General features: G+C 44.3%; 1 protein-coding gene across 1 annotated transcript in view; it reads left to right on the top strand.

Annotated features, from left to right (window-relative positions):
- The window catches only part of Ier5 (immediate early response 5), a 2,106-nt gene extending 818 nt beyond the window's left edge, over positions 1–1,288 (top strand). Inside the window, exon 2 of the mRNA XM_004643461.2 lies at positions 4–1,288. Within this exon, the coding sequence (XP_004643518.1) occupies positions 4–313 (310 nt within the window). The 3' untranslated portion in view covers positions 314–1,288. The remainder of the gene's footprint in view (positions 1–3) is intronic.
- The last annotated feature ends 12,483 nt before the right edge of the window (positions 1,289–13,771 follow it).

The raw sequence follows: 13,771 nt of genomic DNA, 5'->3' as shown, positions 1-13,771 counted from the left end.
GCGCGGCGCGGCGGGGCCGGCCGGGAGCCACGCGGGCTGCCCGGCGCCCTGCTCGACCCCGCTGAAGAAGCCGCGCCGGGACGGGGCGGAGGAGGACGCGGAGGAGGAGATGGAGACCGGGAACGTGGCGAACCTCATCACCATCTTCGGGTCCAGCTTCTCCGGACTCTTGCGGAAAAGCCCCGGGGGCGGCCGGGAAGAGGAGGGGGGCGAGGAGAGCGGCCCGGAAGCCGCCGAGCCCGGGCAGATCTGCTGCGATAAGCCGGTGCTGAGAGACATGAACCCTTGGAGCACAGCCATCGTGGCCTTCTGAGGGCCCGGCGGGGCCGTGGAGCGTGAGCAGCGGGCGTCCCCCCAGGGAGGGCCGGAACTCTCCCGGCTGCGAGGACGCCCCAGGGACCGCCGGCGCCGTGCGCCCCGGGGAGAGCGCTGGCTGCCGGGCGGCGAGCTCGGCCCCCGGGTTGGGCAGCCCCGCTGTGCCCCGTGGCTCTCGAGTCTCCGCTTGGGACCCGAGTTGGGGGCTCGTAGAAAGTGGACGATCGTTAACTTTTGTGTATGTGTGTGTCCGTGTTTCTGTAAGTTTGTCCTGTTGAATTGAGTCTGTTTTGACCTTCTGGAATGCACCACCCCTTCCCCGAGCTGAAGACCTCGCGGCAGACAGGGACTTTCCTTTGCCGGCCGCTCAGAGAAGGAAGCGGCAGAAAGGTTGGAGGCCGGGGAGTTCCCCATTCGTGCTGGGGGAGGGAGGGACTTTACACACACCCCTCAAACGAAAGCTGGAGCCGCACCCGGCCTGTGCGTTTCCTCCCAGGATTTCCTCAGACTAGGGGGATTGAGTCGGCAGTAAGGACTTGTATTATTTCTCTCTCTCTCTCTCTCCCCATCATTCTCTAGCACAGAAGAAATGTTTAAACCCTATGATTACTCTGGGAAAGGGGAGTATTAAGGGACCGTGGCTTCCCCCCAGGGGAAAAAAGCTTGATGAACTTCACAGAAGAGTTCAAGCTTGGAAATATGGAGTTTATAGAGAAAAATTATATTTTTAAAAGCTGTAGCTCAAAACTACTAAACAGTGCTTTTAAAAAGTGTTTAATGAAACAAAGTTTACAGACAGAAGCCCTAAGTGGAAAGACCTTATGGTTTTGTAGATATAGTGACTCCAGTCTTTGTTGTATAAAGGTTGGGGGAGCTGATAAGGTTTTGTACAGTATTTTCTCCTTCGTTGTATTGATTTTTGTATAAAAATGTAACTTTACGTGTCCAACACGTATTAAATATTTTGAAGCAACTTGCTTGCCTCCTTGTCTGTAATCACCTGCTGGGCTTAGAGGGAAGTGGGAGGAGGGAGACTGAGGCCTGGACTAGAAAATTGACAGTGGTTCTTAGTATCAGTCATGTCCAACTGTGGACTTTTACAGACTTTACTAAGTATCAAGAGATGTTTAGGGTTTTACCCCATCATAGACCACTGTGAGCGACTGCTAATTAATTTCTTGAAACCTGCTCCTGTAGCTACCTTTACTCAGCCAATTTGATTTTTGACAGCCCAATCTGATAAGTGTCTGTTAAAAAAAAATTAAGCATCAACATTTGAAGCCCTTCCTAGCCGAAAAAGTGTTTTTTACCAAACTTTTTTTGTGGGGGTGTGGCATGTTCAGCTGTATACCGTAAATCATCTTTTAGATTTGAAGAAACAAAACGCTATTTAGATAGTAGCTTACTTAGAAGGAGCCTGTTGGGACAGTACATGGGAAGAAGCTGATGAGACCGACCTGACCAAAGGGGTCAGGTGCACCTCTACATTCCACTAGATAGCAGGATTGAAATTTTCCATTTTTATTATTTTACTGATACAGCTACAGGAAGTAAATGCACCAATGAAAGTGAAATTGTGTCAGGCCAGATAAAGAGGCCAAGGAGGGCTGGGTAAATTTCATTTAGCAAAACTTCCTGATTTGCTTTTGTCACCTAAGTGATGACATCAGTGTTTCAGTCATGGTAATAGATGAGGACAGCCAAGTCATTTTACTAAAATTACTGCTTTAAGGAAACTTGGACTGAAGCAAAATGTTCAATATTTGAAAGTTTTCATTCTCTTAGAAGCAAACCAATTAAGACAGTGGTGCTTTAAAATGTGGTTGCCAGTACCTTAAAAGATAGTACCAGCTTATAAGTAAATGGAATGTGTAAGAGATGGGAGGAATTGAGAAAGCTTTAAATAAAAATTGTCTCTAAGCAAAAGGAGCATATGAATGATGCCTTGGCCTTAGCCAAAGTTCCAATTATATGAACTTTTGGCACAGTGGAGTACATCACTGCTTTTCTGCAAATCTGTTAGTGGTTTCTTAAGCATAGGAAACTTATTTTAGTTTATGCTCTATCACCATGATATACATATAGAATAAGACATCTCTAATTAGGGTCTTGTTTAATTGCCTTTTCTTTCCAAGATCAGCTACTTAAATTCTGTAGCTACCAAAGTTCCACTGAGTAGGGACTACTTGAGTTGAACAAGCTATCCAGGGCCCTAATTCTGCAAACATTTTCCTGTTCTTAGAAAGTAATTATGCTTATCCCTTATCTCAGTGCATTTTTATATTCAAAAGGGGGGTAACATTTGGTGTGTTAAAGAGAGCTGTATGTTTTGGAAGAGACTAAAATTGCTGTTGCTCCTTGGTTTCATGTTAAGATCAACCATGGGACCATGTGTCTGCTTAATTTAGAGAATGTAAATTGCCATATCTGATAGAGGGATAAAGCTGTGTAGGAAATTTCTAAAACATCTTTATTATTGCGTGGAACAGGTAGTGTAATGGTTAGAGTGTGGGCTACCTAGACTTTTTTCTTTATCTTCTTGCTGGGACCTTGGGCAAGTTATTCCATCTCTATGCCTTCGCTTTTTCAAATGTAAAATTGGAATAATCATACATACTTCATAGAGCTATGAAAATTGAGTTAATGGCCTTAGGAGGTAATAAACATAATTACGGAATTATCTGTTAATATAAAAGTACTTTCTGTATATAAATCATATACTGTGATAAAAATTATGCATATTTGTATGGCAGGAGAATCTTTTAAAATATCCTACCTGGGAATGCTGTTTTTTTTTAATTCTATTTTTCTCTTGCCACTTGGAAGTACTGGAACTCTGTTCCACCAGCATAGTTTTGTTGCTGTGTGTCTTACACCAGCCTTCTGACTTCCCTGGATTAAATCAAACAATTATTGTCAAGAAGGAGTAAGCAGGAGTGAAAATTCACAAGGAGCAAAGCTCCTGTTGACATACAAATGTGTTCTGTGGAGGCATAAAGAAAAAATAGCTCACAGAGTTATTTTTAGCCTGAATTGCTTAGGCATAGAATATTTCTTAAGCTGTGCTCATTGACGGCTTGGACAAGAGCCTGCTTGGTGCCAAGGTACGGTGAAAACCTAAGTAAATCAGATGATGTGTGATTAGAAACAAAGCCATAGTATTCGTATTAAACCATCTTTGACAGCTCTGGAAAGTTCTCTTAATGAAATGAACAACACCGCTAGGTCTGGATTTTTTTTTTTTTTCTTTTTTCTTTTTAATGCCAAAGACACAACCCAACCAAGCCTTTCCTCCTGCTAGGCAAACACTATACCACTCAGCTACATCCCCAGCCTGAAAAAAAATAGTTGACTGCCATGAAAAAGCCTAATGTTTAAAGTGCTTTTGATAAGTCTTCTGAGATCCATTAATAGGGAACAGAGATTGCAGTGCAGTACTCCACTATGTTGCTGCAACCTTTCCTTCCCTTTCAGAAGCCTGTCAGTTGTATTTGGGAGACAGAACCAATGATGGGAAGCTTGAACTGTTCCTTCAAAATTCACTGGATCTTCTCTGAGGAACCTAATAATATTTTCAGTCTTCCTATCACTGACTAGAATTTGGGATGAGAAGTTTTGAGGGACTAGGTCATTTAATAACTTTGGTGGAATGCATCTCAGAAGAATTATATAGTTACTATTGGGAAAGAAGTTAGTAACAAAACTGTTCCATTTTATCACTGGATTAATGTGAGTCTTATTGTGCAGGACAACCTTGCTTAGAACCTGTGTGAATGGGGTCTGAAGGCTAATACCTGCTGTGACGTGGGCTTTGATGGACACATTTCTTTACGTTTTTTTTTTTTTTAGTAGAGTTATTCAGTTGGCTGAGTAACCAAAGAATTTTGATCTCTTGCCCTAAATATTTTATTCTTGTCCTGTTTGTGAATTTTTTATTCGCCTGGGCTCACTTTTATCCCAGCAGTTTCTGAAAGAAAATAGGAATGAAAAGAAATACTGATCCACCCTTCCCTTAACTATGAAAGAAGCCCTTACTATGAGGTGTAGTGTTCCAGTGAAGAGTGAGGTCGACTTCCTAGGATTCCTGGCACTCTTTCCAGTAATGAGCAGTTTGTCTCTTAGCCTTTGAACCGTTGTTCAAATTTAAAATTCCACCCAGTGGAAAGCCTTAGGAGGAAGAACACAGTAGAAAACAGTTGTTAGGAATCAGTACAATCTTAACTCATACCTTGAAGAGTTTTTCAGTCATGTTTCTTGAGGCTACAATAATGAATATTAAAGAGCAGAAAGTATAAAATACACAGATCTAGTTGAATGCTTCCTTCTTGACCCAAACTTTTTCTCAACATCTGCCACCCCCTCTCCTGCAATGGGAATAGGGCTGTAAAAATAAAACTCCTCTCTAGCAACTTCTCTCTCTCAGGGGAATACAGCCTAAAGCTTTTTGGCTGGACTGCTTCCTGAGGTTTGCTTCAGACCTTCGGAATCTGACAGGCAGGGAAAAAGTCTGCAGGGACTGCATCCCCATAAGGGCCTTTCCTCTCCCCTGCTCTACAGATCAAGAGTAGCCTCCAGCACTGGATACTGCCCACTCCTGGGCAGCTAGCAAGGTAATGGCAATTAGTTTCAGAAGCTGCAGGAAGGAGGGCTGGCCCCTGTCTCTGCCAATGAACGTCTTTAGCAGGCGATTCCTTTTGGGGGTCTGGTTTAGAATAGGCCTGTGATGTGTGTTGGTAGATCTATTTATTGAGAGTTTGATATAATACAGTACCTGGAACCTGGTCACAAGAAGCTTCTAGACCTGTATAATAACTCATATTTCTGATTTATATAGTAAAGATGAGAATTAGCTGTGTCTTTGCCATTCATTTAGCACAAAGTCAGCCCTGTCCCCAGCCCGATTCTTCCTGTCAACTGGGGTACTTCCAGGTATCCCAACTCTGCTCATCCCGCTAGATGCCACAGGAAGGCTCCTTCCAGTTTTTCTAGAATTCAGAGATGTGCTAAAAACCATGTGTTCTCACCTGCTTATTCTTTAATCTATTCTACCTCTTAAATCTTGGGGCAGGGCAGCAGCTGGGTACTTGTCTCAGAGGTTAAAAACCCACAACACACAGGTAAACATCTGTTTCCACTGCCAGTCTGTGCTCTCGCCACTCACAGTATGAAACTGCCTCTGAGGCACAGGACTTCTCATGGCTGCTCCATGATGGATGCCTTCTTGCTTCTAGAATTCCATCCATTATGAGTATTTCTCCAAGTTGATTCACACTATTGGCTATCTCTAGCTAGTCACTGCCATCCTGGCTTCTGTGCCATAGGTATTTGTATCAGTGTTCTAGCTCTTTTGTCTTTCCACGTCTGTTTGTCTGAGACCCTGGGGTCTTTCTAAATCTCTCTTCCTTCTGAGGAAACTCACTTTTACTTTCCCTGGGGACGAATCTGACTACTCAGGAAAGAGCTACAAAGAAAGCAAAAGATCTGGATTTCCCGATGGATGGCGAGACTCACAGAGGCTCCAGAAACTTTGGGCCCTAGAGATTTAAGCCCTGGCTGTGGTAGCTGGAAATCGTCCTCTCTGTGTCTCATCAGGCCCCAACTTCCATCACAGCAGGCGAGGGTGGTAGGGGAGTATGTGTACTAAAATCAGGAGCAGCATTCGAAAGCCAACTGGCCTGTGGCAGATGTAGGAAACGAAAGGCAAAGCCGGGGGACTCCAAACGTGATCAGCAAGGCGTTTTTGCTCCCCTTCCTTTGCTGGGACTGCACGTGCTGCTGTCTAGAACACATAATGAATCACAGAACCCCTCAGATGCAGAAGCCCAAAAGTGTCTTCTTGCCTTGTTTTCCCCCTCTAGCCTTTGGTTAATGACCAGAGACTCTTGCAATGAGTTGCTGGAAATGGGAAGGGAGAGCAGTTATTTGGTATCAGGCAACAGAGATGTCCAGCAGGACATGAGCTCAATGCTTTTGAGGCAATGGGAGAGGGGTGGGCAGCCACCAGGAGGAATAGTCACTGAGTCAAGGTCACCTGTGGACAAGTGAATTGGGGCAGGAGCACCCAACCACGTTTTTCTCCTTAGCTTTTCTTAAGCTGTCATTCTCATATCCTTCATTTTCCAAGTTTTATTTTTGGTTTGGAAAAGGGTGAAAGTGCCTTAGCATCTGCATTTATCAGCTGGTGCCTCTCCCCCTCCCTCTGTCCCTCTCCCTCCCTGTGTGACCTACTTTAGAGACTGGAATGACTTTTATTTTTATGGCCATGGGAGAAATCACTAAAAGCAAAGGTTCTGTTTCAGTAGCTGAGTCGGATACATGGGACGCTATGCCAGGATGCTTATTGCTCTATAATTTCTGTGGGCTTCTCCCCCCACCCCACTTAGTCTTCATAATGTCTTTTAAAAGGCGCTCCTAGTCCATGCTGCGCTGCAGAGAACAGCTGTAAAGATGTGTGTGGGCGTTGCTGGCGTGTGTGCCGGCCCAGCTGTCTGCTTCCCAACCTTTTAGTCACCTCAGCACCAGGCATCTGGCCTCCTAACATGGAGCTTGCAGCTCTCAGGGGTCCAGAATGCCCTTCAGAAAAATGGAGACAAAGATGGGAGAGTGTCTTACCAAGGCAGGAAAGAATCAGTGAGGTGCAGAGGGTGGGCAGTAAGTACATCATGGTGAATGGTTAAGCAAGGACCCAAACCAAAGCAGTATCCAAATTCACTCCTCCTCTGTTTTCCTGCAGACGCCTCTGAGCAAAGGCCAGTGGACTTGACTCTGAAAAGACCTTCTACTTGGAAAGTCACTCATCTTTCCTGGTTTCTAAGTATAGTCTCCCCCCCCCCAAGTTAAAGTAACCACTTACCCCACACTTGTAATTAGAAGATAAAATAATGCTTGGAGAGATGGCTCATTTGATCTCTCAGTTCTTATAGTACTTGCAAGCACAAGAGCTTTTTTGCAACTCTCTTATTTTTCAGAACTGGGAATTGAACTCAGGATCTCACACTGGCCAGGCAGATGCTGTGCCATTGAGCTATACCCTGGTACTCAAATTTGTGTTTGTAAATCAAAACTAACGACTTATTTTGTAAGCAGTTCAGCTCTGGTCCCCATCAATTAAATATTTACGGTGACTCCCCAGTCCAGAAGAACCTCATCCATCAGGAATATAAAGATGCAAGCATAAGCATCCTGCCCCTCAAGGTAATCACAATCTAGATAGGTCCTTGGCATTATGGTCCTTGGCATTATGAGGCTGAAGAGACCTGAGGAAAGCAAAGAGGATGGAAAGCTGAGACCTACTAACGAGGAGACTGTATTAGAGAAAGGAGTAGAAAGGGCACAACAAAGAGACCAGCATGGAGAGAGATGGGAGGAGAGCCAGGCTACTGCTCAGGAAGATGGGCAACAGAAAAGTCAAAGAAAATGAGAACAAAGATAATGTCATTGAGCTATAGCTTGGCATAGGTGAAGGTCGAAAGAGGCTCTTGGTAGAAGATAAGAGAAAATTGGATTATAAAGGGATTGGAGGGAAAGATGAGGAAGTGCTGACTATAACTCCTTTCCCCCAAAAACTGGCAAAAAGGCAAAGAAGAAGGATAACAATTAGAAACTTTGAGAGGGCTGGGGAGATGGCTTAGGGGGTCGGGGAGATGGCTCAGTAGAATAAGTGCTTGCCTGGCAAGTGCAAGGGCCCTGAGTTCAATCCCTGGTTCTGCAAAAAAAAAAAAAAAAAAAAAAAAAAAAAAAAAAAAAAGCAACTTGGGCCAGTTGAAAGGGCCTGCACATGTCTTAAGTCAGAATCAATGGATGTAGGGACAGTTATGAGGAGGGTGAGTCAGGTTAGAATACATAAACTACTAAATATGTGTCTCTTATGTGGAGGAATGAACATTTTCTGTTCCATCTTCTGTCAAATAAAAGGAGACCAGAGACACTAATAAATTACTCCAGGGACCTTGTTAGTATCAGCTGCCAGCATTCTCTTCCTCATTCTCAGCCCATGAAGACCCTTGCAGCTTAAACGCCAACATACCAGTTGGCAAGGTAACAAACTGTTAGGGGATCCAGGAGAATAAAAGGATTGCCCCCCTGAGACCCTAGTGTCACTAGCTACTAATCTAGAGATTTCTGATGCTTTGTCTCCTTTATATATTGTAAGTTTAAAACTGGAATGCAGACATGTGTTATGAAGGTTGGTTGTTCTTGTCAGAACACATGGGTGCACATGCAAAACACATACATGTAATCTGTTCTCACTAGGAAGGCCAGTTATGAATGATCTTGGTTTTCTGGGTAAGAAATTTTTCCTTCCTTCCCTTCCTACCAGTCTGACCTCATCTGAGCTATAGCTTGGCATAGCTCTTTTTCAGTATTGTGAAGGATGAGTCTGAAGCTAAAAACACGTTGAGACGTGTCCAACAAAGACACTCTAGATGCTGTAAGAAAGGGGAGGGAAGCCACAGTTTTCAGTCTCTTAAGGCAACCAAAGAGAGGGGTTAAAGGTAGGAGTGGAAGACAGCAGGTGGATGGGTGGGGAAGACATATCTACAATGACTTAGAAACAGAAGGCTTAAGTTGAGTCAGACAGCAGGAAGAATGTGAGAAGTAGGAAAGGTAATGGACAGAACAGAAAACTGCAGTGTATTTGATAAAACACAGCTCACCTGGAGAGAGAGCACTATCCCAGAAAATCCCCTAGAACCTGGAAGAAAATGCAATTTATGTACAAGGTCCACCTCATAGAGAAATGGAAGAAAATGCAATGGACGTACAAGGTCCACCTCATAGAGAAATAATTTCGTGTTAAAACTGTGATGCTGATTTATAAAGCAACATAATTACTGGACCTTGGTCTCAAATTTCCAAAAGGATAAGGTGAGGCCCTAACTTGTCAGTCTTTGCATGCCTAGACCACCCAGAGATAAAACTCACAGCCTGAGCTCAAAATTCCTCCAGTCTGTTTGCTTTTGGTTCTAATTAGCTGGAGCTATTTCTAAAACAAACAAATTTGTTCCTCTCCCAGTTGTCCTTACAGCTCTGTTCTCACTGCTGTCTGCATTGAGAACGTTTTCCCACATCTGTCCAGCGCCTCTCTCTGGTTCCTTCTCAGCCTCACCTGACCCCTCCCCCACCCCATCCAGTCCACAAATCCCAATACCACTTCAGCTTCTATTATTACCTTTACAATACACCTCATTTCCATCCCTGCTTTCCAGTTTCCACTCTTATTGTCTTCAGTCTTGACTTTAAACACTCATTACTCTGTCATTGCTCTTCAGCCTCCATTCTCTGTTCCCCCAAGCCCTGCCTTGTAACTACCTTATTCATCTTACTGGATAGTTTTGCGATGTTATCAGTCTCTGACTCAAAAGCCTTTAATGACTTCGCAGATTCTCTTTGAACTTCTCTGCCTGCCAGTCAGTCTTTCCCGCAAGGATCATTTGTTGTCTAGTCTATGTTAGGGACTGCATACAAAAAATAAGCAAGGAGCTTGGTGTCTGGAGAGGGGCAAAAAATTCAGGCTAATCCAGTATTAGGGAAGAGTTCTTATGAAGAGGAGGTCATTTCTGTCCTAAGTTCCAGATCTTGTGAGTCACCGTGCTGCAAGTGCAAAGGCCCTGAGGCCAGAGAGTGAGCAGGAGTTGGGTATCACAAGCACTTCATTCTAGTGCTTCAGAGCCTGGGTGCTGAGGGGAGCAGGGCCAAATAACTTAGAGGGGTCAGACTTCAAAAGGCTAGGCATGCTATGTGGGGGTTTTGGTTTTATCTTTTAAAATGTGGAGTGGGCCGGGGAGATGATTCAGTAGAGTAAGTGCTTGCCTGGCAAGTGCAAGGCCCTGAGTTCAATACCTGGTACAATAAATAAATAAATAAATAAATAAATAAATAAAATGTGGGGTGTTTGAGGGTGCATCCAGCTGCTACAGCTCAGTGGAAGACTGCTTGCCTAGCATGCAGGAGGCCCAGGGCTTCATTCCCAGTACTGAAAAATCAAGAAAGATGCAAGGGGATAGAAAAAGCCCTTCAAGAAGGGGAGACAAGGAGGAAAGACTGGAGGCAAAGCATAGAGGGTTAGTTAGAGACCTCTTCAGTCACCCAGGTGAGAAATTACAGGGGCCATTAGCAGCAGCAGAGCTCCTCAGAGGGTGCACTCTTCCTGTACATTGCCTTGTATTGCTATTTGTGTACACATTTTTTAACTTCCTGAAATTACTTTCCTCTCCCTTCCCCAGCAAACCGTAAACTCTTTGAAGATAAGCGCTGGACCTTAATCTTATCTAGGTAGAGACCTTTCTGTGCCAAGATCTGTCCCGATGTCAGCAGAACCAGAGAAAGTGAACAAAATAGGGACTAGTCTAGAAGCAGGAGCCAGGAGGCAGCACACAAGCCAAAAGAAAGGAATGTGAGGTTTCTTTCACTCCGACCCCACACTTCCTGCAGCCCAGCTGGGCTCCCACTCATTTCTGAGAAGCAAATTCTGAGTCACCTCTTTCTTCCTAAGCTCTTCTCTACCCTCAAAGAGATTTGGAAGCAACAGGGTATGAGAGTACAGAGGGTCGCAGCACCATCTCATTCTTCCTCAATACTGTAGAGACCAACAGTAGTGATGCCAATGGCCAAGCCAAGAATCTAGCCAGATTATAACTGGCTTTCACCCTTGAGACCTTGCTTCCCTTGGAGATAGAATTTCTCTGGAACAGTAGATAGAGGGTAGTGAAATTAGCCTGGAAAAGCTGGGTGGGAGAAGGCATTGAGCGAAGTCAGACATCCTTTCAAGGCAAGGGGTAGAATCAAACGATTTAAGCCGCTTCTCTGGTTACTGGTTCTTGGCTCTCTTTTTGGTAATTGCTTGTTTACTCACTTCCCAGTTCTCAGAGGCTGTTGGACTTCTGCTGCTCTGGGAGTTGTGGGCTTACCTGGCCCCCCTCTCCTCCTCCCACTTCTCCCCTGTACAGAACCCGCTGGGAAGAAACAAAGACCAGAGTTCAAGTCCTAATGAGGTCTCCAGTGAGGTAGAGGTGATAGTCTCTATTCAGTCGGGGCAGTGGAGAAGCTGAAATCCCTGAGCCAGCCCTTAAATTGGCTGTTGGCTTGGTGCTCAGAATGAGTGCTCCTGGGAGGGGGCAGGCTTCTGGAATCTGGTTTCTAGGACAGGGGCTTTTAAGTCCAAATAGCCCTTTTCTGGGCCTATTTCTTACCCAATCTAAGTCCCTTCCCAGCGTGGATGTTTGAGTGTTACAATTTAATTAACCCCTGAAAGTCAGGGTGGATGAAAGAGGTGATAAACACAAATATGCAAAGTACATCCACAAGAACAGAAGATGAGTGAATCCTTCTATCTGACTATAACTGGTAAGAGCTTGCACTACTGCTCCCAAAAGGGAAAGATGTTGGCCCTTTCATTAATTAAGGTCCTTATCTACATTACCATTGTGAAAGATGATCCTGTAGTCTTTTAAGTAATGCTCTGTGCCTCTGGAGACCAGAGATTCTGTGAAAACAGTGTCTAGGGGGGTGGGGCCTTGCTATAAAAAGTCAAAGGTGTACAATTCTTATCTCCTAATTAAAGCCCATTATCACTTACTTACAAATGGGTAGGACTGGAACAAAGTAACAGTTAGGAGACCTGAGGTCAGAGATAAATTACAAACAAAGTATCAGTGTGAACCTAATTGAAGAGTTTACTATTTGCTTTTCCTTAGGGACATTAGGTCCTTAAGGATTGTTTGCCTTGTCTCTAAGTTTTGTTTTCTCTTAAAGGGAGGGATTTAAATCTTGCAGGGGAATGGAAAGCGTATCTCCAAAGGCATCTAGGACATATCTGTCCTTTCCTTCTCTTCAATGTTCTCTAACTTCAGCAGTACTTGTTGCATCCCCTTGTCCTGTTTCCTTTCATTCCTTTTCCAGCTGGACTGCCCTCCCCCCATACTTTCTGGGCCAATCAATCCTTCCAGGCATTTCTGTAATATTTGTTCATGTTTCGTTTTCTAAGCACACTGCACCCTTCTCACCTCTAGGTCACATTCATCCCCATGTTTTAGCCCCCAGCCTGCACTGGCTATGGCCTAGAGATCTGGGGTGACTCAAATCTGGTTTTGGCCTTCACAATGTGCATGACTTTGAGCAAATCACTGAATCTTTCTAAGCCTTAGCTCCTTGATTTTAAAATAAACCCTGCCAATTCCAACTCACACAGTTTTGAATTAAAAATGAGACAACTGTGTAAGTGCTGAACAAAACGCCAGGTGGTAGAGGTGGTAGGAGGGGAGCTTAGCTCCAGGCAAAGACATACTTGTCTTAGTCTCAGGCTGCCATAATGAAATACCATAGACTGGGTGGTTTAAACAACAGAAATTTTCTCATCAGTCCCAAGCAGTGATGGCGAACCTTCTAGATACTGACTGGCCCAACTGCAACCCCAAAGCCACTTATTTATTGCAAATTCCAACACTGCAATTACTCAGTACTGAGATTTTAGTCTAGAAAAAAACAACTCATACATTAACATCTTTTGTCTTATAAGAAAAACACAGTAACACGCATGCCATAGGTTCACCAAAACTGGTCCAGAGACTGAAGTCTGCCATGAGGGTGCCAGCATGGTTGGGTTTTGTTGAAGGTCCCTCCTGGCTTGCAGTAGATGTCTCTCTCTCCTGCTGAAGCCACCATCCTTTCACCCATGTGACCTCATTTAATGTTAGCTATCTCTTAAAGTAGTCATAGAGGGGTTGGACTTCAACATATGAATCTGGCAGAACACAACTCAGCCACGGCAACATGGCTATTGGAGATTCATCGGCACACAGAACCCATCCGTCCCGCCCTGGCCTGCACATCTAGAATGCTCCCCTCTCCATTTTGTTACTGTATATGAATTATGACTTTTATGCCAACTTATTAGTTTTCCCAATCGCTACAATTAGGGCCAGGATACATACATAGCCCAGCAGCACAAGCGCCTGCCTGGCCAGGGAAAGGTCGAGTTCGATTCCCAATTTAAAAAATACATTTATATGATGTCCTGTGGCTTATGAAGACTATCTCAGGGCTGGTGAGATAGCTTAGTGGTCTAAAGAGCCTGCTGAGGCAAGCTACGCAGGGACTTCGGCTCGATCCCCAGCACCACATACCATGCCAGCCCCGTCCCCAGGGTGGGCTGAGCTGACCATTAATAAATAAATAAATAAATAAATAAATGAAACATTTTAAAAAAGGATTATCTCATAGGTCACTTAATCTATCTTCATAATCACCATTTCACAGATGAAGAAACTGAGGCCTAAATGACCCAGCCAATCCTTATACCAATACTCTTTCCACCATACCAAGCTATCTGCCTATGCCCACTTCAAGGAAAACACAGGGCTCAAAGAACTGGCAAATCGAAACTCAACTTCTAATTTCTCTGCTGTGCCCACCACTGAGAAGCTTCACATGCATTTGTCTACATGAGTCCTTCCTC

This window comes from Octodon degus, unplaced genomic scaffold, assembly GCF_000260255.1.
Source record: "Octodon degus isolate 3935 unplaced genomic scaffold, OctDeg1.0 scaffold00176, whole genome shotgun sequence".
In the NCBI taxonomy this organism is placed as follows: Eukaryota; Metazoa; Chordata; class Mammalia; order Rodentia; family Octodontidae; genus Octodon; species Octodon degus.
The sequence above is the reverse complement of the archived record's forward strand: the minus strand, read 5'-3'. Positions and strand labels throughout refer to the sequence as shown.